The 27845-nt window shown below is 43.4% G+C and overlaps 1 protein-coding gene across 2 annotated transcripts in view; it reads right to left on the bottom strand.

Moving 5' to 3' along the window:
• The window catches only part of CCDC34 (coiled-coil domain containing 34), a 61061-nt gene that overhangs the window by 22064 nt on the left and 11152 nt on the right, over positions 1–27845 (bottom strand). For both annotated transcript variants that reach the window (XM_089654961.1, XM_089654960.1), the window contains exons 4-5: positions 27665–27772; positions 1111–1269 (exon numbers count right to left, since the gene is read on the bottom strand). In XM_089654961.1, coding sequence (XP_089511087.1) covers positions 1111–1269; positions 27665–27772 — 267 coding nt within the window. The remainder of the gene's footprint in view (positions 1–1110; positions 1270–27664; positions 27773–27845) is intronic.

Below are 27845 nucleotides of genomic sequence, written 5' to 3'. Positions count from 1 at the left end.
GGCAAAGAAACAATTGAGTACTGTCCGTGATACTTTTTTTATTTGCACTAACATACAATTTTGAGGACAAGCTTTCGGGGTATGTAGGCAAAGAAAAAATTTTTTAAGTACCTTGGGTTCTTTAACCCCTTCAGAATATATATATTGTACTGATCTACGGCTGGATCAGCAGGCATTATCTTGTAAGGTATTGCTGCATCTCAATGCTGCTGATCTCCTGCAGCCTCTTTGCAGACACTTCTTGTCTACACGCATGCACACCAGTTATGGCTGCATGGCATTTCTCAGAACAGATTTAATGATAGTGACAAACGGTGGACTATGCTTAGATAATGTGTGTTGAAATAGACATTTGCAATTATATAGAAGGGCATGTGGCTGGGTGAAAATGCAGGATCACAACTAGGAGACAGGGACAGGGAATTGTCACTCTATAATAGGAAGGGCCTGAGCAAGGACCTTCATGACAGGATCACTGCACGTTATTTTAAAATATTGAAATTAAACTTGAAATTAAATATATCTAATGACATGATATGAGAAGTATTCAGCTTGAGGTATTGAGGTCTGTGAAAACAGGCTTTCACAGACTGAGATAAATGTAAAAAATAGTATATATATATATATTTTTTTTTTTTTTATTATACACACTATATACATACACACACACACACACACACACATATATACATACATGCACACATATATAATATAATATATATATATATATATATATATATATATATATACACACATACACACACACACACATATATATATATATATATATATATATATATATATATATATACACATATATACACACACACACATATATATATATACACATATATACACACACACACACACACACACACACACACACACATATAATATACACACACACACATATATATATATACATACATATATATATATATATATATATATATATATACACACACACACACACACACATATATATATATATATATATATATATACACACACACACACACACATATAATATACACACACACACACACACACACACACACACACACGGAGAGAGGAGGATGAAATTAGCCTTTAATGGGTTTGAATACATACTTTTTCTTTTCGCTTTCTTTCCTGTTCCTCTTCTTTCTTTTTATGCAACCATTTTTGATACTTCTCTTTACTTCTCTCTGTTACAGAACTTTTCCGTTGCTCTTGCACTTCTTTCTCCTGCTTTTCCTTCAGAAATTTTTCCTCCTTCTCCTTTCTTTCCTACACAGAATATGCAATAAAAATAATTGGTGCTTCAAAGTCCTCAGCTTGACCAATCTGACCTTGTCAAGACAAGCACAGCCATTTTTTTTTAGGAGGACAAAATTCACATTTTTTAGGGGACTGCATAGACAAATAAAATTTCAAGATGTTCTTTATTACATAGAAACTCTTCAAGTGAAAAAAAGGAAAATAATTCACTGGAACACATTACATATGCATCACAATTGGATGAAAGCAGACACATGGAAATGCACACAGAACGCAGAGATTGTGGTGAAGCTAGTGTAAACTAAAGCAAACTTATAGCATATACAGCGGTAAAATAAGTATTGAACACGTCACCATTTTTCTCAGTAAATATACACTATATTGCCAAAAGTATTGGGACGCCTGCCTTTACATGCACATGAATTATAATGGCATCCCAGTCTTAGTCTGTAGGGTTCAATATTGAGTTGGCCCACCCTTTGCAGCTCTAACAGCTTCAACTCTTCTGGGAAGGCTGTCCACAAAGTTTAGGAGGGTGTCTATGGGAATGTTTGACCATTCTTCCAGAAGCACATTTGTGAGGTCAGGCACTGATGTCGGACGAGAAGGCCTGGCTTACAGTCTCAGCTCTAATTCATCCCAAAGGTGTTCTATTGGGTTGAGGTTGGGACTCAATGGACACTTTATAAACCTTGCTTTGTGCACTAGTGTGCAGTCATGTTGGAACAGGAAGGAGCCATCCCCAAACTATTCCCACAAAGTTGGGAGCATGAAATTGTCCAAAATGTCTTGGTATGCTGATGCCTTAAGAGTTCCCTTCACTGGAACTAAGTGGCCAAGCCCAACCCCTGAAAAACAACCCCACACCATAATTCCCCTATGCGAAACTTTACAGTTGTCACAATGCAGTCAGGCAAGTACCGTTCTCCTGGCAAATGCCAAACACAGACACATCCATCGGATTGACAGACAGAGAAGCGTGATTCGTCACTCCATAGAACACGTCTCCACTGCTCTAGAGTCCAGTGGCGGCGTGCTTTACACCACTGCATCCGAAGCTTTGCATTGCACTTGGTGATGTAAGGCTTGGATGCAGCTGCTCGGCCATGGAAACCCATTCCATGAAGCTCTCTTCACACTGTTGTTGGGCTAATCTGAAGGCCACATGAAGTTTGGAGGCCTTTAACTATTGACTCTGCAGACAGTTGGCAACTTCTGCACCTGTGCGATTCAGCATGCGCTGACCCCGCTCTGTCATTTTACGTGGGCCTACCACTTCACTGAGCTCCTGAGAGTGACCTATTCTTTCACAAATGTTTGTAGAAGCAGTCTGTATGCCTAGGGGCTTCATTTTATACACCTGTGGCCATAGAGATGATTGGAACACCTGAATCCCAATGATTTGAAGGGGTGTTCCAATACTTTTGGCAATATAGTGCATTTCTAAACATGCTATTGGCATGAAATTTTCACCACATATCGGTAACAACCCATGCAATCCATACATACAAATAAACCAAAACAAAGAAGTTCAGAAATTAAGTTATGTGTAATAAAATGGAATGGCACAGGGAAAGAGTATTGAACACATGAAGAAAGGGAGGTGCAAAAAGACATGGAAGGCCATGATACCAGCTGAAATCTATCCGTAATTAGAAAGGAATCCAGCCCCTTGTCAGTTCAAATTAATATCAGCTGGTTCAGTCTCCACTGATGGCCTATAAAAAGGTGTGTCTTTACCAAGGAGTCACACAAGAAACATCTCATGAGGGGTAAAAGCTCTCTCAAGACCTTCGCAACCTTATTGTTGCAAAACATACTGATGGCATTGGTTACAGAAGGATTTCTAAACTGGAGAAAGGCAGGAGAGGAGCAGTGTATACAGTGACTGGCTGTCACTATACAGTATGTCAGTGCTGGTTTTTAAATGCAATTGCCGGGGTTTTTCTTTTCTTCACTATACCTCAGAGAATCAGCGGTCACTTTCCCCAAGCTAAAAGAAACAAAGTTTCTTTCCCCAGCTAAAAGAAAAAGTTTCCTTTAGCTCCAGGGAAAGTGACAGCTCATTCTCTGAGCTATGGTGAAGAAAAAAAAAAAAGCCGGCAATTGCATTTAAAAACCAGTACTGACATATAGTGGCAGCCAGTGAGGGAGCCTCTCTGTATACACTGCTACCTCAGTGTATACACTGTTCCTCTCCTGCCCCTCCTTGCACACACTGCCCCCCCCTCCCCCTACAAAGGGGACCTGTCACTTATATGCCATCACATAGGGGACTTTTGGTCCCCTATGTGATATCAATAAAATCACAAGTTAAAAAAAATACAAATATACATGAAAGTAGAAAAAAAAAAATACATAAAAAGATTGAAGTCTCCCCACCCTCACAAGAGGTTGACTGATGGCAGCAGGAGCCTATGGCTTAACTGCCCTCAGTTTCTCCTGTGAAAGCAGGAAGTGAAGGAATGGTGCTGGAGAAGGAGATGGCGCTGAAACATTAATATGGAGCCAAGTGTTTAGGGACGGTGAGTCTAAGATAGGTAGTGGGAGTGTTTTTTTTTTACCTCTTAATGCACTAAGGTAAAAAGACATTTACTTTAATGGTCATGCATGAACCTTGTTAACTCAATGCTAAATGTTTTTCAAAAGGAAAAATTCAAACAGGAAAAAAAGAATTTCTTTCAAAACAGCAAAAAGGAAATTAGGTTTTCCTCTGTGCAATCCATGTTCCAAAGGGCATATTTAAATAATTGTCTTTGGATGCCCTGCACGCTATTTTACGCTTCCCCCTCTGCCCCCGGACGGAAAAAGTGAAGAAAAATAAATACAAAATTACATAAAAAGGAAAAAAAAAAAAAAGGCAATTCATTCAGCCTAGTTCAATTTGACTTCTTTATCCTGAATCCGTAGCAGCTATTGCATGTCTCTATGTAATCCCTTGCTTCCTATTTTATTTGTTCTGTTTTATTTTCAGCCGAGCCAGAACTATGCATGACATAGACTGAAGCTTCTGATTTGCTAATTATACCCTTCGCAAATGGCCCCACCAGTTTCTTGGAGCCACATTTACTAATAGCTGCAATAGGAGACTGGCTGCTTGCCAGGGCAAGATAATTGCAGCCCTTTTATTGTCACACTGTAGTCTCCCTGCTTCATACCTCAAATCAAGCTATGTGGGAACACCTGGCACATTTTATATGCAATCTAAAAGACATATAAAACAATCTTTCACATACTTTATAAAAAAAAAAAATTATAGGCAACAGAGCTCCCAAGATGGATTTCCATATTAAAACTGTCATAATCCTTTAATAACAGGTTTTTAAAACAATGCCCAACCATTACTCATACAGTCAGCTCTAGTAAAGGATCCTGCATACTGAAGTTTTCAGTCCTAGGATTACTGCACAAGGACAAAAAAGGTGAAGATTTCAAATGGCAGTGAGCTATGGCTCCCATGATACTATACAACATAAAAGGAACACCCAGGCTTCCTGGTAAGAAGCCCAACATCACAGTGCAGCAATTAGACATGTTCTCTTGAAACACTTCCTGGAACCACTTCCCACCAGGTCCCAATCTGGCTGGAGTTTGTTACCTCTAAAAGCAAATTTGTAAGTTAACTGGCTTCTACCTACAGCAGCTATTCTCAACCAGAGTTATATGGAAACCTAGGGCTCCTCCAGGGGCTGCTTAGGTTTACTTGGGCCTTGACTGATTGACCTCCCATCTGATGGTGCCTGCATAGTTCCAGGACCAGCTCCACTTCGCAAAGCCAGCCGCATGATACCAGCAAGTATTCTTCCCACAAACCACCAACGTAAGCGGCATTTTTCCCGCCGATCCACGATGATTTGGTTTTATCAGGGGTTCCCCAGAACATGAAACGTTATTTAGGGTTCCTCTGGGATACAAAGTTTGAGAAAAGCTGACCTAGAGTTATGTTTTGATGTTTAACCATTTTGTCACCAGAAGGCAAACCAAGAAGCCCAGACCAAATTCAGCAGCGTCAGTATACCTCAGCTAAATTGGCAATGGCCCTAGAACAAAATTTGCCCACCTAAAATGATTTAAAGCAGAAAAGGGGAGGTTTCGCTCTTCCTCCTCCAAATTGCTCCTCATACTTAGTATGAACTCCGTGCTTTCAGAGACAATGCAGTCTTGGAACTAGGAGCCCGTGATGCTGCAGGCTCCTTGTTCCAAAGTGGTATGCAGATTAACATTTCAGTAACGTGTGGCATTGTGCTGAGGGATGTCAATTTGGAGTTAGATTTACCCAGGAGCTTTGGTGCTAGAATTATTGCTCTCACTCTGGCATGTGTGGTGATACATAAAATGTGTAGGGCAATCGACATTTTCATATGTAGGTGCCCCAAAGCATGCGGTGTGTTTGTTTTATTTTTTTAACGTGTTAATTTAAATGTTTAAAGCAGAACTTCAGGCAAAATTTTTTTTGCCCGTGTAATGAGGCTGCACCTGCACTCCGCAGGTTATCTGCTCATTTTGTTCTGGGGGGGGGGGGGGGGGGGAGAAAGAGGACAGCAGAGATATACTTACCTTGCCCACCAAATCTCCCCATACAAGACTGGCCTTTTTGTCTCCTGCTCCCCCAGTGGTCTAGTAAATGAGCACGCTCCATGGACAGGAACAGTCCACTGTTGGACCCTGCAGGACAGCGGTTTTCTGAAGGATCGGTGGGTCAGCAAAGTATGAACCTTGTGCTCACCCCTAGAAAAAACAAGCAGTTGACCCATGCAGTGGGGGCTTAGTCCCACTGCATGGTGAAATAACATTTTTGCCTGGAGTTCTGCTTTAAAACACTTTTTTATTGACTTTATTGCCATCATATAGGGGGTTAGTGTGAAAGCACATAAGTGACAGGTTCTCTTTATGAGACATCCGAGGGCTATTAGATCCTGGATGTCTCCCATGACCTCCAGTGCAGCTGATGGAACATAGATTGTGTTCCATCAGCTGCTACCACAGGCACCAATCCCAGAGACAAACGAAAGCAGCGCTCAAACCTTCATGCAGACTAGAAGGAATTCAGAATGCCAACTGAGGAGGTGCAGCCCTTCAAAGATCGGGAAATCTGGATACTGATAAACAAAAGCAAACAAGGGCGCACTCTCATCGTGCATTACCGTGGTACACCACATGTTTATTGTGTAAACAAATAGATGTATACTCACAAACCAAAGGAAAATAAAAAGCAGAATATGTAGTCTGCAATGGCAGTCAATACAATGCTATACCCTATATAGGGATAAACTGACGTGTTTCGGGAGACGAACCCCCTTCTTCAGAGCTAAAGTGTGTGCCTGCCACTTTGGCATTCTTTGGTATATAAGCATGGGACCAGCAGGCATACATTTTAGCTCTGAAGAAGGGGTTTCGTCTCCCGAAACGCGTCAGCTTATCCCTAATTAGGGTACAGCATTGTATTGACTGCCATTGTGGACAACATATTTAGCTTTTTATTTTCCTTTGGTTTGTGAGTATAAATCTATTTGTTTACACAATAAACACGTGGTGTACCACGGTAATGCATGATGAGAGTGCGCCCTTGTTTACTTTTGTTTACCAATCCCAGAGAAGGACAGCGCTGGACTAGAAAGCGATGTCATTTCATTTCCTGCCCATTCATGAAGGAGGGTGGCAGGCTGGAGAAGGGGGGACAGGTTGATTCACATCTATTGGTAAAGTTGCAGCTGCCTTTGCCAGTGACACCCGCCATGACTATATCAGGCCCACAGGTGGGACAGCGGAGCCTAGTATACAGGGCAAGGGTTTTGCAGCACATTGTGGAGGTTGTGGAAGTGATTGAGCAGCTTTACAGCCAATCGTATCACTTCCACGCGAAAGACGACAGTAGGCTTAACAAGTGTATACACACAAACATGAACATCTGTTTAAAAAGCACATGTTTGCAGCACTGTTCCAGCAATGTTTTAAAATGGCACTGGACTAAAGTGGTTACATTTATTTGTCAGGCGAGCATGGGGGCCATTCAATGGTATCAATTCCTTCACCCTCCAGGAACTGCCTGCATACTCTAGCCACATGAGGCTGGGCATTGTTGTGCACCAGGAGGAACCCAGGACCCACTGCACCGGTGTAGGGTCTGACAATGGGTCCAAGGATTTCATCCGATACCTAATGACAGTCAGGGTGCCATTGTCTAGCATGTAGAGGTCTGAGTGTCCCTCCATGGATATGCCTCCCCAGACAATCACTGACTCACCACCAAAATGGTCATGCTGAACGATGTTACAGGTAAAATGAAAAACAGATAGGAACAGCGCCTCTGGAACTAAAAAAAAAAAAATGTATAAAATAAGGAATATGTTAAAGGAGAGCCGCTATCAACCCAAACAGGGAAAACAACCAAAGCAAAGAAAATCAAGACAGCGCTCTTCCCAAAAATTTATATTACAAAAGTGCTGAAAAACAATTATAAAAACTTACAATAAAAAAGTGTGGGAAAGTGTCCAAAACTACAATGTGTGGAAAACTATTCAAAAACATAACATATAATAATCAATATATCTTGGACTTATTAACATCAACAAAAATATCAAAAACATATTAATAACAAAAAGGTGTGGGAAAATGTTAAAAAAAAAAAAAATCAGTAAATTTGTGAAACAATTTGTGAACCAAACATAAAACCAATGGAGAGAAATGTATTAAACCCAACCATGGCAAACAACCAAGACACTATATAGCACGCTACCCAAAAAATATCTCTAATGATGCAAAAGTGCTAAAAAACAAATATAAAAAACTTGTAATAAAAAAGTGTGCGAAAGTGTCCAAAACTGAAATGTGTGGAAAACATAACATATTCATATCTTAAAATGACTGACATCAAACCATAAACAAAAGTGCAAAAATATTTTGAGATGGTGTCCACAAGAAAAAAAAGTCAATAAATTGGTGAGACAATAGGTGAAATAATCAGTAAAACAATGGTGAGGTGCTCCAATCTTCAAAATTCTTTATCTTGTATGATTTTAACCCAAGTACAAATCTACCACCAAATAGATTGAATCCACTCACCAGAGCTCCATGCTGGCAAAAAATATACCAGCTATAAATCGCTTGTGCCCTGGGAACAATACTCTATAGCAACGGACTTCAGCTGATGGAAAACCTCTCAATGACAATTAATTCATCATACATTCAGAGTAAGACATGGAGGAGAAAGAAGAAGGAATCCTCATAGCGTAAAACCATACAAAATCTTTATTCATCCAAATTCATATAAAACCACTCACATTGATAAGTGTCACAGCCGACACTAGCATCTCACACTTAAAACATCAATGGAAGATGAAACAAACAGGTCTATGTATACGCAGACCGCTCCTCCGTGTATGGTGACGTCACTACCAGGGCCCCACTCTACGCGTATTGTATTAGAAGAGATATTTTTGGGAAGAGCGCTGTCTTGATGTTACAGGTAGCATAACGTTCTCCACGGCTTCCGCAGACTATTTGACATAGGTTACATGTGCTCAGGGTGAACCTGCTCTCATCTGTGAAAAGCACAGGGCACCAGTGGCAGACCTGCCAATTCTGGTGTTCAAAGGCAAATGCCGATCGAGCTCTATGGTGCTGGGCAGTGAGCACAGGGCCCACTAGAGGAAATCGGCCCCTCAGGCCACCCTCATGAAGTCTGTTTCTGATTGTTTGGTCAGAGACATTCACACCAGTGTCTTGCTGGAGGTCATTTTGTACGGCTCTGGTAGTGCTCATCCTGTTCCTCCTTCCACAAAGGAGCAGATACCAGTCCTGCTGATGGGTTAAGGATCTTCTATGGCCCTGTCCAGCTCTCACAGAGTAACTGCCTGTCTCCTGGAATCTCCTCCATGCTCTTGAGACAGTGCTGGGAGACACAGCAAACCTTCTGGCAATGGCATGTATTGATGTGCCATCCTTGAGGAGTTGGACTGCCTGTGTAACCTCTGTAGGGTCCAGGTATCACCTCATGCTACCAGTAGTGACATTGACCCTAGCCAAATGCAAAACTAGTGAAAAACAGTCAGAAAAGATGAGTAGGGAAAAAAATGTCAGTGGCCTCCACCTGTAAAACCATTTGTTTTGGGGTTCGTCTCACTGTTGCCCATCTAGTGTACCTGTTGTTAATTTCATTAACACCAAAGCAGCTGAAACTGATTAACAACCCCCTCTGCTACCTAACTGATCAATATCCCAGGAGTTTAACTGACTTGATGCTATACTCTGATACACACACACACACACACACACACACGTTTAAAATAATAGCAGTCAGACATCACTAACCTGATCAATCACTGTTTTTGGTAGAAATTATATTTCTATATGGCAAATAATTTACTAGCAGGTGTAGTAGAGTAATAGAAATTCAACAGACCCAAAAGTCATGACATGCATGCTGCTGATTCTGTGTAATTGAATCACTAATTGAAAGGGGCATGTTCAAAATAATAGCAGTGTGGAGTTCTATTAGTGAGGTCATTCATTCTTTGAAAAACAGGTGGCAATTATTGCCCTTATTTAAGGCAGGAAGGCAGCAAATGTTGTACATGCTGGTTACAGTGCATTTCTCTCTGAAATTCTGAGGAAAATGGGTTGTTCCAGACATTGTTCAGAAGAACAGCGTACCTTGATTAAAAAGTTGATTGGAGAGGGGAAAACATATAAAGAAGTGCAGAAAATGATAGGCTGCTCAGCTAAAATGATCGCAAATGCTTCAAAATGGCAACCAAAATCTGAAAAGTAGAAGAAAGCAAAGAAACTACCATTCAAATGGATAGAAGAATAGCCAAAATGGCAAGGACTCAGACAACAATCAGCTCCAGGAAGATCAAAGAAGGTGTAAAGTTCCCTGTGAGTACTGTTACAATTAGAAGACGCCTATGTGAAGCCAAGCTATCTGCAAGAAGCCCCCGTAATGTCCCACTGTTGAAAAAAAGACGTGCTGAAGAGGTTACAATTTGCCAAAGAGCACATTGACTGGCCTAAAGAGAAATGGCGCAACATTTTGTGGACTGATGAAAGTAAGATTGTTCTTTTTGGGTCTAGTGGCCGGAGACAGTTTGTCGGACGACCCCCAAACACTGAATTCAAGCCACAGTACACTGTGAAGACAGTGAAGCATGGTGGTGCAAGCATCATGATATGGGGATGTTTCTCATACTACGGTGTTGGGCCTATTTATTGCATACCAAGGATTATGGATCAATATGAATACATCAGAATACTTGAAGAGGTTATGCTGCCTTATGCTGAAGAGGAAATGCCCTTGAAATGGGTGTTCCAACAAGACAACGACCCCAAACACACTAGTAAACGTGCAACATCTTGGTTCCAGACTAACAAGATTGACGTTATGGAGTGGCCAGCCCAATCCCCGGATCTTAATCCAATAGACAACTTGTGGGGTGACATCAAAAATGCAGTTTCTGAGGCAAAACCAAGAAATAGAGAAGAACTGTGGAATGTAGTCCAATCATCCTGGGCTGGAATACCTGTTCACAGGTGCCAGAAGTTGGTTGACTCCATGCAACACAGATGTACAGCAGTTCTCAGAAATAGTGGTTATACTGTAAGCCGTGTACCGGGATGGGCTCCTCAGGATACAGTGAGATCACGAACGAGGAAAGCAACCCCAACATCAGCTTTTGCCACAACAGAATTTTACTTAGATGTGGCAAATAAACACAACCACAAATGCTGGAAACATACAATAAATTTACATACACCCAGCCCAAAGGCTGAGACCCTTGCGCTGCACAGCACGGCGCCTTCTGATGGATGAAGGTAGAAAGTGAAGTAATTTACCTACTGGCGGGCACAAATAAGCTGCCACACCTTACCTGTTATTACCCTAAAAGAGCAGGAATCAGTGTATGGGTGTATGGTATGGGCTAGCCTGCGGTGCAGCACAACAGCTTACAATCTTACACAAATCTACAGTATTCCCCCTCCCACAACTGGTCCTGTAGCACGTGCCTGATTATTCCTTCTGAGCAAAACGCCAGTCTGGCTTGAGTTTGTAGGATTTTATCAGCACTCCAATGTGAAATGTCACTTTAAGTTGTGGAGTCCTTCCAATAATCAGTAACAACACTTGTGGCCTGACACAAACAGCGACCCTAACTAACTATAGGCCTGTACTCAGTCTCAAGGCGCCAACACTGCAATGAGGTGCGTGCACGATCTTACCGACCCGGGTCTGCTTTGTATCCGCTGGTGATTCTGAACAGAACAAATGTCTCTCAGACAAGCATGCGGTCTTGCCGTATATGTTGCTTAGTTCCTCTGCTCTCATCAGCCTTCCTGGCAGCAATCTCATCAGCTTCCTGGCAGAAATCTCATCCGCATTCCTGGCAGCAATCTTTGGTTACTGAGGGACGCTTTCGCACCTGGATGTCATCAGATTCTCAGCTCACATGGCCCCTTATTCACCATGCTCCAAAACATGGCTTCTCTCTCTCCTTCCTGTTCTCTCCAACTCTGTGTGAAAATTCCACCTCTTCATGAATATACAAATATCTATGCAGTCTGAGGCTGTGTTAGAAAAACAGTGACATCTTGTGGCTAAACCGCAGAATGTCAGTCTGTTATGATCCGCCAGGTGGTGCCTCAGGCTGCCAACTGACAGACCTACTCAGAGCGTGGGGTCTAAGCCCGGGCTGTGCTTTCACCAGAGCCCCTGATGGTGGGGATGGACTTGAAACAGTCCCGGGCCAGGTCACGACCTCCGAGCAGGCCCGCCAGTGGCTGAGGAGACCTTTGGGGACAGGTACCGGGAGAGCCAGATATGAAGAGGATGGCGGCCCCAGCAGGGTAGTAACGGATCGTGGGTCCGTGAGGGTAAGCGGGGTACAGAATCGGTAGGCGAGAGTAGTCGGGTCACACGCAGGGTCAGCAGGGAAGTCAATCCGTAGAATGGTCAGGGCAATCCGGGTCAAACGCAGGAGCAGGCAGAATAGTCAGGACAATCCGGGTCAAACGCAGGAGCAGGCAGAGTAGTCAGGACAATCCGGGTCAAACGCAGGAGCAGGCAGAATAGTCAGGGTCAATCAGGGTCACAAGATAGGTGCAGGAACTCAGGATCACAGGAAGACCTTGCGGCAATCTGTGACAGTGCAGGGCATCTTTAAATAGTGCGCCCTGCACTGTCATTGGCCGGCTAGGACGCGCCCCCGGCTGTCATTGGACGCCTGAGGCGCGCCCGCGGCTCCTACTGCGCATGCGCGGTGTCCTGTCAGCCGCGGCTCGCCGGGACCTAGTGCCTGTGTCCCGGCACGATCTGCCGCCACTGCGCATGCGCGAGGGACGGAGCCGCGATCGCGGACCATGGAGCCGCGGTCCCTGACACAGTCAAAACATTAATTTACTTACACACAGTGTTCAAACAATGAGAGCTGTTTCCCCATCTCACATGACAACTAAATATTAATTAAGTGATTCAAAGGAAAGCAACATCTTCAAACATTTTTCAGTGTATATAGTGAATGTTTGAGTTTGTAAAGAAGAATACAAACACTGCTATTTTTTTGAACAGTCTAATATTCGCTTTTCTTCAATTTTTTTTTAGAGGAACAACACAAATTTGATATATTTTTCTTCATGTTTTGATTTGGAATACAATGTGTAGTGTTCCCAATGCATTTGTGTGTATGGAAATAAAAGCTTTTAGAAGGATTTTGAGCTTTATTCACTTTTTTTCAACACACTGCTATTATTTTGAACACAACTGTATATACATACATACATATACATTTTCCCCTCTGCTTTAATCCCTGTATTGTAGAATATACTGTACATTTCTTGCATACAAAATCGTATGCAGAAAACTTACTCTGCATTTACCTTTTCCTCCGCATGGACCCATAAACCTTGTACAGAGACAGCATTAAAGCTCTATGATATCATTTGTGTGTCTGTTATTGAAGGATAATGTGTCTACAGAAATGTCTTAAACGTGCTTAACACAGACTGGCCAAACCATCATTTACAGCAAATCAACTGTATGCAACAGTCAACAGAAATTACAACACTTTCATGAGAAAGTGACAGCACATAAATCTAGCCAAGCGATAGATATTTACAAGCTGGATTCAATAGCTGCATGGCTGAATCATGGAAAAAACAGACAGAAATTCCATTCCGACAGGTCATTTGTAAAACATAGACGGGTTAGTATTTGCTTGTGCTGTTTGTTGGATCTGATTGCTCATTGTTCGCATATGATCTATGTATACTTGTAGGAGTCGGATTGTGTACATTATGTGGATTGAACATTTATTTATTTATTTATTTATTTATCGAGTTTATATAGCGCCAAAGGGTTTGCTCAGCGCTGTACAATAGAGGGGGGACAATACATGAAACAGTACAGTAACATCAAACAGCACACAAGGGGTAAGAGGGCCCTACTCTTTCGAGCTTACAATGGCCTTTTTAATTTCTTCTGACAATACTTCAACCACAAGCAAGTTTTTGCTTGCAGCTCATAATTTGCTGTGCAATTGCAGAGTATATATACAATGCACAATTACATCATAATTAGGGTATTGGATTTTTTTGATTTTCATATTTTGCTACTAGCTTATCACTAGAAACATAAAAGGCTTGAGTAAATGCATTTATTAAAATTAAAGCGTATTTAAACTCAAACAAAGTTGTACTATATTTTAGTTTATCAGGCCTGTGGTGGCTGCATACATTTTTTTCCCGGCTTTTATTTTCCTTTTTTTTATTCACCTGGTGATCCGGCCAGTAACACACTTACCTGTCCTAGGGCGATGATGCACACCTACTGCATTGTATCTGTGGAGGAGCAGTGTGGACACCCTAGGCTGCTCTCCTGATTTCGACTACACACATCCTCGTCTTATCTTCATTACCTGTATATATCTGTTGAGTCTTGTCTGAGGCTCGGATCACACTGCTGCGACCACAAAGTCATCTGACTTCCAATCTGACTTTGCATTGATGTTACTTGCGACTTTGGCAAACCATAACAATACACTGTGTGGCACACATTATTGAACCTGCAAACCCCTCTGAAGTTGCAGCCAAAGTCACAAAGAAACAACTTCCTTGCGAGTTTTGTGATTTTAACATTGTAGTCTACAGCAGTCATGTCACAAGGAAGATGCAGAAAAGTAGTGCAGGAACAATGTTTTTTGTTACTGTGACTTAAAGTTATATTAAAAGGCAATTAAAAAACAAAAAACAAAAACAAAACGTGTGTGCATACATACTTACCTACTCTGTGCAGTGGTTTTGCACACAGCAGCCCCAATCCTCTTCTTCTCAGGTCTCCCGCTGGCGCTTCTGGCCCCTCCCTCCAACCAAGTTCCCCCAGAGCAAGAAGCTTGCTATGGGGGCACACAAGCAGGCTTTCTTCCGAGCTGCTGCTCTGCATGTCCATTCACACACAGAAGAGTGGCTCTGTCTCCCCACCCTCTCTCCTCATTGCCTCATTGGCTGTGATTGACAGGAGTGGGAGCCAATGGCTCCCGCTGCTGTCTCAGACAATATGGAGGGAGAGTCCCCAGAGAGCCAAGGCTCTCGCTGGATTGAGGTAGGGCTCAGGTAAGTATCTGGGGGGCTGCTGCACACAGGTTTTTTACCTTCATGCATAGAATGCATGTTGGTAAAAAAACAAAAATAAAAGTGAACCTTCACAACCACTTTAAGACGGCACCCATTGAAATGAAAGGGACTCTAAAGCTTTTTCACCTTAACGCATTCTATATATTAAGGTGAAAAACTTTGTGAGCTGCAGCTCGCGCCCCCCCCCCCACTTTTTGCTACCTGAGCCCAAGCTCATGATGTACACGAGAGCAGTGGCTCTAGCGGTGTCTCCCTCCTCATTGGGTATTTTGATAGCAGTGGGAACCACTGGCTATCAGTCAAATGCTGTGACATGGGAGCGGGGGGCAGAGCTGAGAAGCCTGCTCTGTGTCAATGGACACAGACAGGGCAGCTCACGAACGAGCCCACAAGGGTGCCCTCATGGAAAGCCGAGAGGAGGGGCCAGGAGCGCTGGTATTCTATAGTCCACCTAGGCTTAAACCAAGGTGGACTCCGTTCCTTAGGAAACTGCCGAAGTCAGTCCTTCAGTTACTTGGTGAGGCCTCTCCCAAAGAGAAAAACCCTGATGGAGAGAGGAAAAAAGACCGCAAGCTACAGATCATCAGGACAAGCCCTGAAAAACCAGCACCTTCTGCCTCTGTGAGTAACAAAACAAACCTACATGGGCAGTGCAAGTGTTCATGCAATAAATAGATGCATAAAATAAATAAAAAATGACCACAAAGTGGCCCTTTCAGGCAGTATAAAAATTGCTCTAGGCTAGCCTAAAGACCCATCCATGCAACATGTGCAAGGAAAGCAATACCCACCAGCAAGGGGCAAATCACCAGAAGCCAATCTGTACACTAACACTAGGGCTAGAGCACTACCTGCACGCCATCTGCATGTTCTCCCTGTGCTTGTTTCCTTTGGATACTCCTGTTTCCTCCCACATTCCAAAGACACAATGGTAGGTTAATTGACTCCTGTCGAAATTGGCCCTAGTATGTGCAGGTATGAATGTAAGTTAGGGGCCTAAGATTGTAAGCTTCTTGAGAGCAGGGACTGGTGTCAATTTATAAGACACAGTATATGGAAAGCACTGATTAAATTGACAGCACTATAGAAGTACCTGTAATAAATGAATAAACATACCAACACAAGTCTTTGGAGTGTTTGAATAAATCAGAGTACCCGAAAGGAATCCAGACAAGCATAGAGAGAACATGTAAACGCAATAAGGAACCCACTGCTGCAAAGCATAAGTGCTAACCACTAAGCCACTATGCCACCCCCCTTTATCATCTCGGGAGGCATTATTCTGTAGTTCACAGAAGACAGTTGGGAAAAACGACTAATCGGTTCAGTACATACCAAGTTACAAAGACACTACAAATTCTGGCATGTTGAACATGTACTTTTCTGTACTTACAGAAAAATTACTTAGCTTTACAAAAGAAAACTAATGCAGCTACCACGTCCAAGAACTGGTAAGTTGCAATATGCCATATTTTGGATTCAGCATGTATTGGCGCTGACCAATCAAAAGCATTTAAATCCCAGCACAGCTAGTGTAATGTGTTAGGTCACCTTTTCATTTTTTTTTTTCTGAAAAGGTGAACACTTTAACCACTCCTAGTGTGGCCCACGTACATAAACAGCCAGACGACGGGAGCAGTGCAGGAGCGGGTGGCTGTTTATAAACGTCCACCCGCATTCACAGCCTGTGCGCGCTGCCTGGGAGCGCATGGCACCACGATCCGGTGCCTGCTGTGTCCAGAGGACACAGAGGAACACCGATCGCTGTACGGGACCCTCTGTGTGAGGTCCCGATCATGTGATCACTGATTGGCCAATCAGTGATCACCTGAATAGTAATAAGCAAGATGTCACTTCAGACATCATTGCTTACTACTAGTGAAATCTGTGAATGATCACAGAGGTCACATGGTACAAGGCTATTCACAACAGCCTTGTACCATGTGACAAGCTGTGACCAAATCAGAGCTCACACAGTATTTCTCAATGGCTGCAAGAATGCAGCCAGAGAGAAGGAGAAATGATTGCTTTTACAGCCTTTATGGGTGTAACAAAATAAAAAAATCTTCATCACCCCCACAAGTAGTACAGTGTCACTATGGTGACACTGTACTGCTAGGGTGACAGCATGTTAAAAGAAAAACACAACAAAAAAACATAAATAATAATAATATAAAAAAAATAAAAATAAAAAAAAAATGTTTGAAAAATTATAATTTTTGGTTATAAACTAAATTAGGTTATTTTTTTTTACTAAAAGGATAGCTGAATAAATTTTGGCTAAGATTTATGAAGAAAGATTATTTATTGGCAAAATGTTATAAGAAAAACACTTTTTCAAAATGTTTGGACTTTTTAATTTATATAGCAAAAAAATAAAAATCCCAGTGGTGAATAAATACCACCAAAATAAAGTTTTATCTGTCTCAAAAAATGCTAAAAAATTCATATGGGTACAGTGTTGCATGACCGCACAATTGTCATTCAAAGTGTGATAGCGCTAAAAATTGGCACAGAATCTCCATGACACTCCATTTAAAGAACAAGTTGGACTTTCTAGTAAGAGGGACTGCTCCTGCAGATAGACAATGCTGAGGGTTCTGTGCTAACAGTGAGTAATGGGAATGTGTCCCTTATAACTGATAATCTAATAATATGCTATTTGGGCCTATTCACAACACATGCTAGTTACAGCAAAACTGTAGGTCAGACTGGTGATAGGTTGGCTCTGTTACATTGTGGTAGATTTACCAAAACTGGAGAGTGCAAAATCTGATGTAGCAGTGCATGGTAGCCAATCATGCTTCTAACTTCAGCTTGTTCAATTAATCTTTGACAAGAAAACCTGAAAGCTGATTGGTTTCTATGTGGAGGTGCACCAGATTTTGCACTCTCCAGTGTTAGTAAATAACCCTCATTGTGCTTACCATATGCTGCCCTTAAGGTTTCATTCACATTGGGGCTTTTGTAAACACTTTTCTCCTGGCAGGAGAAAAGCAGCTTCAAAAATGCGCTTAAGCCGCATTTTTGCAAACACGTTTAGACGCGTTAAGTGCTTGGGTGTTTATTTCATTGACCAGGATAATAATTTTGTCTGGCCACTGAAATGAAAACATGCTCAAGCATTAAACGCATCTAGCGCTTAGGCGCGTTTACACACATTTACCTGCGTTTAGGTGCTTTCTCTGACAAAAGTTTCTCTCGAATGCACAAGCGATTATTTTCTGAACCTAAAATGCCCCTCCCTCTAAACTCCTGTAAACACCTATGTCTGTATGGACACATAGATCAACGTGAAGGGGTGTTTGGAGGAAGGAAAATAAAAAATGTCAAAACGCCTGTAAAACAGGTGGTGTTTTTGAGCTCAAGTTTGCATAATGATGAACAAAAGCAAAGAAGGGCGCACTCTCATCATGCATTACCGTGGTATACCACGTGTTTATTGTGAAGTCAAATAGATATATACTCACAAACCAAAGGAGAATAAAAGCAGAATAGGTGGTCTGCAATGGTGAGTATACATCTACCGTATTTGCCGGCGTATAAGACGACCCCCCTACTTTTCCTGCTAAAATGTAGTGTTTGGGCTATACTCGCCGTATAAGACTACCCCTCTTCCAGTGCACACCAGTGGGAGGAATAGTGCCCCATCATCGGTATCAGTGGGGGGAATAGTGCCCCACCATTGGTATCAGTGGGGGGAATAGTGTCCCATCATTAGTATCAGTGGGGGGAATGGTGCCCCATCATTGGTGTCAGTAGGAGGAATAGTGTCCCAACATTGGTGTCAGTGGGAGGAATGGTGTCCCATCATTGGTGTCAGTGGGGGGTGGAATAGTGCCCCATCGTTGGTGTCAGTGGGGGGTGGAATAGTGCCCCATCGTTGGTGTCAGTGGGGGGTGGAATAGTGCCCCATCGTTGGTGTCAGTGGGGGGTGGAATAGTGCCCCATCGTTGGTGTCAGTGGGGGGGGGTGGAATAGTGCCCCATCATTGGTGTCAGTGGGGGGGGGGGAATAGTGCCCCATCGTTGGTGTCAGTGGGGGGGGGGGGAATAGTGCCCCATCGTTGGTGTCAGTGGGGGGGGGGGGGGAATAGTGCCCCATCGTTGGTGTCAGTGGGGGGAATAGTGAACCATCATAGGTATCAGCGGGAGGAATAGTGCCCCATCATTGGTATCAGTGGGAGGAATAGTGCCCCATCATTGGTATCAGTGACACCAATGCACCAATGATGGGGCACTATTCCTCCCACTGACACTTGCTGACTCTGTTCTCGTATGGTGCTGCTGCAGCCAGCATATGTGGTTGCAGCAGCACCTCTACACTGACCACTTACCTGCTGGTCCTGCACTCGATTTTCGCGCGGCCGCTCGGCTCCACCCTCTCGCCGGTGATTGGCCGCCTGTGTGCCTTTCCTGAGCTACAGTTCTGGCGGCCAATCGCTGGTGAGGAGGCGGAGCCGAGCAGCCGCGCGAACTCCAGTGGCCGAACTGAAGGCGCAGCCGCGCTTCCTGGACCGGATCGTCGTGGGACCGGAACCAGGTAAGAAATAGCCCCTGCCCACCCCTGTACTTAGTGTCCCTTCCGTTAGGGGAAGGGGGGGGGGGGCGGCGGCGGCACCGCGCCGCCCCCCTAAAAAGTGTCATGTCATGTTATACCGGCGTATAAGACGACCCCCGACTTTTGAGAAGATTTTTAAGGGGTAAAAAGTCGTCTTATACGCCGGCAAATACGGTATTTGTTTACAGAATAAACACGTGGTGTACCAAGGTAATGCACGATGAGAGTGCGCCTTTCTTTGCTTTTGTTCATCAATATCCAGATTTCCCGATCTTTGAAGGGCTGCACCTCCCCGTTTGGCATTCTGAATTCCTTCTAGTCTGCATGAAGATTTGAGCGCTGGTTTGTTTGTTAGTTTTTCAAGTGTGCAAAAGGCCTAAGAGGTAAATATAAAATAGTAAAATATAACTAAAACTACATTTGTTTTCATTTTGGATAAACCCAAGTGGCTATCACAGGAAGATTTATCACCTCAATAAATCAGATATGTTTTCTCCTTATTTTAGCGATAACATCTCTTTCCAAATACTTCCAAGAATGATCAGAAAATACGGCACAACCCAAACGGTTTACGATGCAAGCATTTTTATAAATCATTCCAGTGATTTACCGTTCATCATGTACATGGTAAAATGTAACAATGGCTGGAGTTAATGCATAACTCAATTACTATTCTGAGCCTACATCTGGCACACACATCAATACTATTGTTTTCACAAACACATGACAGGTTGGGCCTGACTTACAAAAGTGGTCACACCTTTACATACCAGGGTTATGTTTGAACACGTAAATCACAGTTCACAACGTGGGAGATAAATGCTATTCATATAATTATTTAAAAAATCCGGCAGTTAAACTATCTAAGGTTCTGCTGCTGTAGATTGTCTTAGATGGACAGCAAGTATTATTTTCAAAGCAGACCTATAATAACCAACTGCACACAAACAATCCTGATCATCCTGCCCCCCGCCAAAAAAAAAAAAAAAGCACACCACAAAAAAAAAAGTCTAAAAAGCCCTGTATTACTATATGTACTCCAGGAAATTCTATTTCAGGTTCTTGCACTGGCTGGTCATGTGACCATGTGCCTAGGCACTTGATCCAGTAAAGGAATTTCAGAGACCTCCAGCTAGAGTCACTTACAGGACATCCCCAGGGTACAAACACAATAGGGTCTGTAGGTTTGTTCTTAAGTTGAATTTTTATGTACTTTGGAACAGGTAAATTTTTTTAAGGGTAGCTCCAGCCAAAAAAAAAAAATTTTTACTTTTTTTGGATAGCATAGGTAAGGGTTAATACCCCTGCAATGTTTGCTCTGCTGTCTGTGTCCCTGTTCAGACCATTTCCCCTCACTTTCTGTGCCTGTGACAATTGGATTTTGAAAATTTTGGCTTGTCATGGAAACAAGGATTGGTGATAAACCATCAGTAGACATATCTTTTTCCCATCATGACTCTTTCAGGAGTGAATTTCTCTTCCTAGGGGTAGATTTTCCTCTCACTTCTTGTTTCTTTCTCTATTCGTAAGTACGAGTCATACGTAACTCGAATGTCCACAACTTGGGGACTGCCTGTAATGGCCAGCTATCTGTAAAGCTCTTTTTCCAAACCCCTTGGCTTAGATCCCTATTGTGCTTTCTGCTATCAGTATCCATATTCATGCATAGAATGCATGAAGGTAAAAAAACCTTCTGTGTGTAGCAGCCTCCCTCAATACCTACCTGAGCCCCATCGCAGTCCAGAGATGTGCACGAGAGCCTAGGCTTTCTGGGGACTCTCCCCCCTCATTGGCTGAGACAGCAGCGGGAGCCACTGGCTCCCACTGCTGTCAATCACAGCCAGTGAGCTAAAGAGGGGCGGGGGACATGCAGAACAGCGGCTCGGGAGTGAGCCTGTTTGAGTGCCCCATAGCAAGCTGCTTGCTCTGGGAGAACTCGATAGAAGGGAGGGGCTAGGAGAGTCAGCAGGGCATCCCAGAGGAGGAGGATTGGGGCTGCTCTGTGCAAAACCACTGCACAGAGCAGGTAAGCATAACATGTTTGTTATTTTCACTGTACCTGAGCACCTCAAACCAAAAATGCTCTGTAATTCATTTTTAACTGGTTCCCTCAGACACAGCGCATCACCGATCAGGATAAAGAGCCAATAACATTGGCTCTTTACATGTGATCAGCTGTGATTGGACACAGCTGATCGCAAGGTAAACAAATGTCGATTATCAGCATTTCCTTTCCTCAGCGAAAGGAAAGCAGATACCCAGCTCTCCTGTGATTGGGGCATTTACACTAAATAATCAGTGTAATAATCAGTGCAGCATATCAGTGCCCATCAGAGCAGCCTCATCAGTGCCACTTCATAAGTACCCGTGTGAGATGGGGAAAACAGCTTTCATTGAACACTGATTGAAGGAAATTGAAAACGTTCTGACTGACATTCTGCAGTTTAGCCACAAGATGTCACTGTTTTTTCTAACACAGCCTCAGACTGCATAGAGATTTCTATATTCATGAAGGGGTGGGGTTTTTACACTTGGAGAGTGAACAGGAAAAGGAGAGCAGGGCAGCCATGCTTGAGAGAGAGAAGGGGGGCTGTGTGATCTAAGAATCCGATGCCATCCAGATGTAAGGACAGCCCTTCATAATCAGAAATTCAGTTGAGTGAAGCTGATGGTGTTAAAGACGCTGATCCTGTTCAGAGAAAGGAAGATCACTGCCAGGAAGGCTGATGAGATCGCATGCTTGTTGGAGAGACATCTGTTCTGAGTCACCAGTGGATGCAAGGCAGACTCGGGTCGGGAAGATCGTGCACGCACCTCATTTCAGTGCTGGCGCCTCCAGAGACTGAGACCAGGCCTATAGTTAGTTAGGGTCTCTGTGTCAGGCCACAAGTGTTGTTACTGATCATTGGAAGGACTCCACAACTTAAAGTGACATTTCACATTGGAGAGCTGATAAAATCCTACAAACTCAAGCTAGACTGGCGTTTTGCTCAGAAGGAATACTCAGGCACATGCTACAGGACCAGTTATGGGAGGGGGAATACTGTAGATTTGTGTAAGATTGTAAGCTGTTGTGCTGCACCGCAGGCTAGCCCATACCATACACGGATTCTTGTTCTTTTAGGGTCATAACAGGTAAGGTGTGGCAGCTTAGTTGTGCCCGCCAGTAGGTAAATTACTTCACTTTCTACCTTCATTCATCAGAAGGCGCCGTGCAGCACAAGGGTCTCAGCCTTTGGGCTGGGTGTATGTAAATTTATTGTTTATTCCAGCATTTGTGGTTTTGTTTATTTGCCACATCTAAGTAAAATTCTGTTGTGACAAAAGCTGGTGTTGGGGTTGCTTTCCTCGTTCGTGACTTCACTGTATCCTGGGGAGCCCACCCCGGTACACGGCTTACACCTATCAGTGCCACTTCATCCGTGCCCATCAGTGCAGCCTCATCAGTGCCACTTCATCAGTACCACTTCAGTGCCCATCAGTGCAGCCTCATCAGTGCCACTTCATCAGTACCCATCAGTGCCACTTCATTAGTGCAGCCTCATCAGTGTATATCATGAAAAAGAAAAATTACTTATCTGCAAAATTATATAACAGAAATGAAGAAAAAAGTTTTTTTTTCAAAATGTTCTGTCTTTTCTTGTTTGTTTAGCAAAAAATAAAAAACCCAGTGATGATTAAATACCACCAACAGAAAGTTCTATTTGTGTCAAAAAACTGATAACCATTTAGTTTGGGTATAGTGTTGCATGACTGAGCAATTGTCATTCAAAGTGCAACATCATTAAAAGCTGAAAATTGGCCTGGGCAGGAAGGGGGTGAAAGTGCCCAAGTATTGAAGTGGTAAATATTCAAAGCAAACTCCCTCATCCATCCATGCCTCCATATTTTATTTTGCTGGGAAATCATGTTAAAAAACACCTCCTAGCATTTCTACCTTGGCCATCTTGAGTAAGGGTAGAAGATTAATGTAGCATTTACTTCCTGGAATTGTTCTAGCTCAGTCATGCAGGCAGGAGGGTGTACTTAGCTCAGAAAACCCCTCCTTTGTCTCTTAAAGATTGCTGGGATGCATGATTTCATTTGCCTAGGTATGGAAGCCAGAAAGTAACTGAAGAAATGTAAAAAAAATAAAAATAAAACAAGTAAATAGGATATACTTTTCTATCCATTTACCAAAGATAGCAGCATAAGGAATAAAAATAGTCAGTGTTGACGGAGAGGGTAGAGAGAAAACAGGTGGCGCACACACCTAGTGCATTATCCAAGGTTTATTGTAGGAGTGAAAGAATAATAAAAACATACAGACGAAGCATGTATCTAAAAAGCATAGAAAAATGACAATGGCCACAACGGCAGGCAAGGTGTTCTCACTGTCAGTGCGGTCAAATTGTTGACGCGTTTCTGAGACGAATCCCTTTCCTCAGAGCTGATGCCAGCCTCTGATGCAGATGTATGATGAATGGAAAGTAGGAGCCTTGCTGTTGATGCCTCAACTGAGAGGGTGAAGTTCTAATACCTTAAACCTAAATATGTAAAAATGAAAAATAACCATACACACACTTCCCACAAAGTTGGGAGCATGAAATTGTCCATAATGTCTTGGTATGCTGACGCCTTAAGAGTTCCCTTCACTGGAACTAAGGGGCCAAGCCCAACCCCTGAAGAACAACCCCACACCATAATCCCTCCTCCACCAAACTTTACACTTGGCACAATGCAGTCAGGCAAGTACTGTTCCCACTCCAGAGAACACGTCTCCAGTGCTCTAGAGTCCAGTGGCAGTGTGCTTTACACTACTGCATCCGACGCTTTGCATTGCACTTGGTGATGTAAGGCTTGGATGCAGCTGCTCGGCCATGGACACCCATTCCATGAAGCTCTCTATGCACTGTTGTTGTGCTAACCTGAAGGCCACATGAAGTTTGGAGGTCTTTAGCTATTGACTCTGCAGACAGTTGGTGACTTCTGCGCACTGTGCGCTTCAGCATGTGCTGACCCCGCTCTCGTTTTATGTGGCCTACCACTTGGTGGCTGAGTTGCTGTTGTTCCCAGTTGCTTCCACTTTGTTATAATACCACTAACAGTTGACCGTGGAATATTTAGTAGCAAGGAAATTTCACGGATGGACTTATTGCACAGGTGGCAACCTATCACTGTACCACCCTGGAATTCACTGAGCTCCTGAAAGTGACCCATTCTTTCACAAATGTTTGTAGAAGCAGTCTGCATGCCCAGGTGCTTGATTTTACACAACTGTGACCATGGAGGTGATTGGAGCACCTGAATCCAATGATTTGAAGGGGTGTCCCAATAGTTTTAGCAATATAGTGTATATATACTGTATATATACCGTATTTTTCGCTCCATAAGACGCACCTAGGTTTTAGAGGCAGAAAACAGGAGAAAAAAAATTCTGAACTAATGGACTGCAGACATAGTACAGGAGATGACCATAGACTGCAGACAGCACAGGGATGACCAGAGACTGCGGACAGCACAGGAGATGACTGCTGATCTTTGGGGAGAGGGGGGGGCGGGAGCGGGTACCTGAATTTGACAGGTACCCGCTCTTACTTCCGCGGAGTTGTTCTTTGATCTTACCTGTTCCTCTATCCAGCCGCACGCGGTCTTCCCGGCTTCTGTAGTGTAGGCGCTCGGCATGAAAGCTGGGGCCCAGTGCGCATGAGCGAGAAGCACTTGCGCTTTGTGATTGGTCCGGCGGCTTCTGGGATCTGTCATGTGTCCCAGGTACCGCCTTACCATTCACAAAAAGCACCGCTTCTTGCGCATGCACACTTGGCACCCGGCTGTCAAGCCCAGCGCCCACACTACAGAAGCCGGGAAGACAGCGCGCGGCTGGATAGAGGAACAGGTAAGATCAAAGAACAACTCTGCGGAAGTAAGAGCGGGTACCTGTCAAATTCAGGTACCCGCTCCCCACCTCCCCACAGGTCAGCAGTCATCTCCATAAGGTCCCGCTGCAGAGCTGAGCGGCCGGCCCGGGTATTCTGACACGGCGGCGGTGGAAATTCCGGACTGGCCGCTCCATATTCGCTCCATAAAACGCACTGACATTTTCCCCCCTTTTTTGGGGGGAAAAAAGTGCGTCTTATGGAGCGAAAAATACGGTATCTCACATGTTATAACACAATCCAACATCTATATCAAACTGGAATGAGATCCAGTCTTCTACTATCTCATTTATTTATTTAAAAAAGTCCTACGTTTCCAACAGCAACCAAAGTCTATTTTTATATTTCTTGTGAAAGGTAAAGAGACATTGTCTCCTGATAACCCTGTAGCAAGGTATAATTTACTAATCCTCTATTTAGCCAACACCCTGTAGAAAAGGTCCATTCTGGTTAAGCCTCAGTTTTACAGCTGGTAATTGGCTATTCATGGGGAAATCACATGTTGCTCCATATCATTTAGGCCATGTCACACTGGCGATCCTGCTGCTGGCAAAAACTGTCACTGCTTCGCCAGCTGGGGGAGCAAAGTGGCCCTTTTTCACTGAGAACTCAGGTTTTACATTTTTGACAGAGAGGGAGTGAAGCCTTGCTGCCAAAGCTGGCAATGAAGTGCCATATACAAAGCAAGCATGTGTCCTCTTGTATTTTCTAACAATCCTGTCACTGGCAAATTATAATTAGATCGACCAAGGCCTAAGAGCAAAGGATCCAACAGAACAGTGATGCAGTAAAAGAACATGGACTGGCAAGTACACCTAATTGGATGGTGGGTATTAGAAGGGGCACCTGCCCTGGGCGTAATGTTAATATGTAGAGGGGGGGGTTCTGGGAGCTTCAGCCGCTCTTCTTGCCTTACTGACAGGAGTGACTGTCATTCTCCCACTGCACAATGCCTGGATTCCCCAGCTCCTTGAGCTGAACACTTTGCCTTACCTCTTGTACTGACTGCATCTTAATAAACTCTCTGCTCCTTCACAAAGCTCTGTCCACTACTATCAACTCCTGGTAAGTTACTTTTGCAATGAGTCAACATTTTATGGTTAAAGTGGGGAGGTGACATATTGCTCCCTCAACAAGCCTTTAGCAATCTTTCAGCCCCCCCCCCCCCCCCTTCCTCCCACAGAGCCTTTTAGTTGCATGCATCCCACAGAGCCCAGCTCCCCCCTTCTTTCATCCCTTTGACATAGATGCCAATCAGTCCTCTCACCTTCAAGCGCCATTTGCCATCTTTGCCCTGAGCACGGATTGTCCCATTACTGGTAAAAACTGTCACTTTGCTCTGAATGGGAAGTGTCTGTGTCTCTAACAAAATGAAAGCAAAATAACTGCGACTCAAATTAAATTGACAAGTGCCGCTCAAGGTTCCACTGGGTCCCCTTTGGCAGCAACCGCTTGGAGTGCAGACAAGGACAGAGCTCACCCCAGCTGTAGACATCTAATGGAAAAGGGATAAGTCCTGGAAGTCGCCCATCTCTGCAAAATCCCATAAGAAGGTGTATGACAGCCTCAGCCTGGGCTTCAACCAGGCCACACCTCCAACACATTTCACTCCGCCCACGGAGCTTAGGCATGGGGATCCCCAAAACGATTGGACAGATGCTGGCTGTCAGAATACAAAGGCTTTGTGGGGGGATTTTTAGCACCACTAACTAAAAATGCCATTTAATTCATTTTTAATATTCAAAGCAAATTCCCCTATCCATCCATGTCTCCATGCTTTATTTTGCTGAGAAATCATTTGGAAAAACACCCTCTGGCATTTCTGGCTATGGCCAGCTTGAATAAGGGAAGATGATTCATGTATCATTTACTTCCTGGAATCCATCAGCCCGTAGCTCAGGCATAGGCTGAGCTGAGACCCCTCCCTCCCCTCCTGAAGACTGCTGGGGTGTATGACATAATTTGCCTAGGTATGAAAACCAGGAAGTCACTGAAGAAATGTAAACGTAAAAAACAAAAAGTTTAAGACAAGTTAATATGATATACTTTCCTATTTACTAATGATAGCAGTGTAATGAATAAAATTAGTCGTTGATTGACAGAGTGAAGTTCCACTTTAAATCAAGTTTCAAGCAACTGGGGTCACCAGGAAAGCAGCAGAGGTTGCCATGGTGGATTAGGGGCATAAACATAAAAACAAAAAAAACCCCACATATCTAAGTAGTCATGATGCCAGGCCTGGTAATCTTGGGCACTTACACATTAACAGAACAGACAGCAAATTGCAAGGCTAAGATCTAGAATTTTACCTGCTCTTGTTTTCTCCGCACCCATTCCTTGTGCTGTTCTTCTGCCAGTCGTTTTTGCAGTTCTTTTTTCTCATGAGCTTTTCTCTTTTCCTCTTCTTGTTTCATCTCCTGGGAAAAAAGGCAGACATAATTAATGAGGCCTAAAACTGAGACGTTTGTTATATGGTAAAGTATTTAGTGC

This window comes from Staurois parvus, unplaced genomic scaffold, assembly GCF_062004578.1.
Source record: "Staurois parvus isolate SC_StPar_1 unplaced genomic scaffold, SC_StPar_1.0 ptg000818l, whole genome shotgun sequence".
Classification (NCBI taxonomy): Eukaryota; Metazoa; Chordata; class Amphibia; order Anura; family Ranidae; genus Staurois; species Staurois parvus.
The sequence above is the reverse complement of the archived record's forward strand: the minus strand, read 5'-3'. Positions and strand labels throughout refer to the sequence as shown.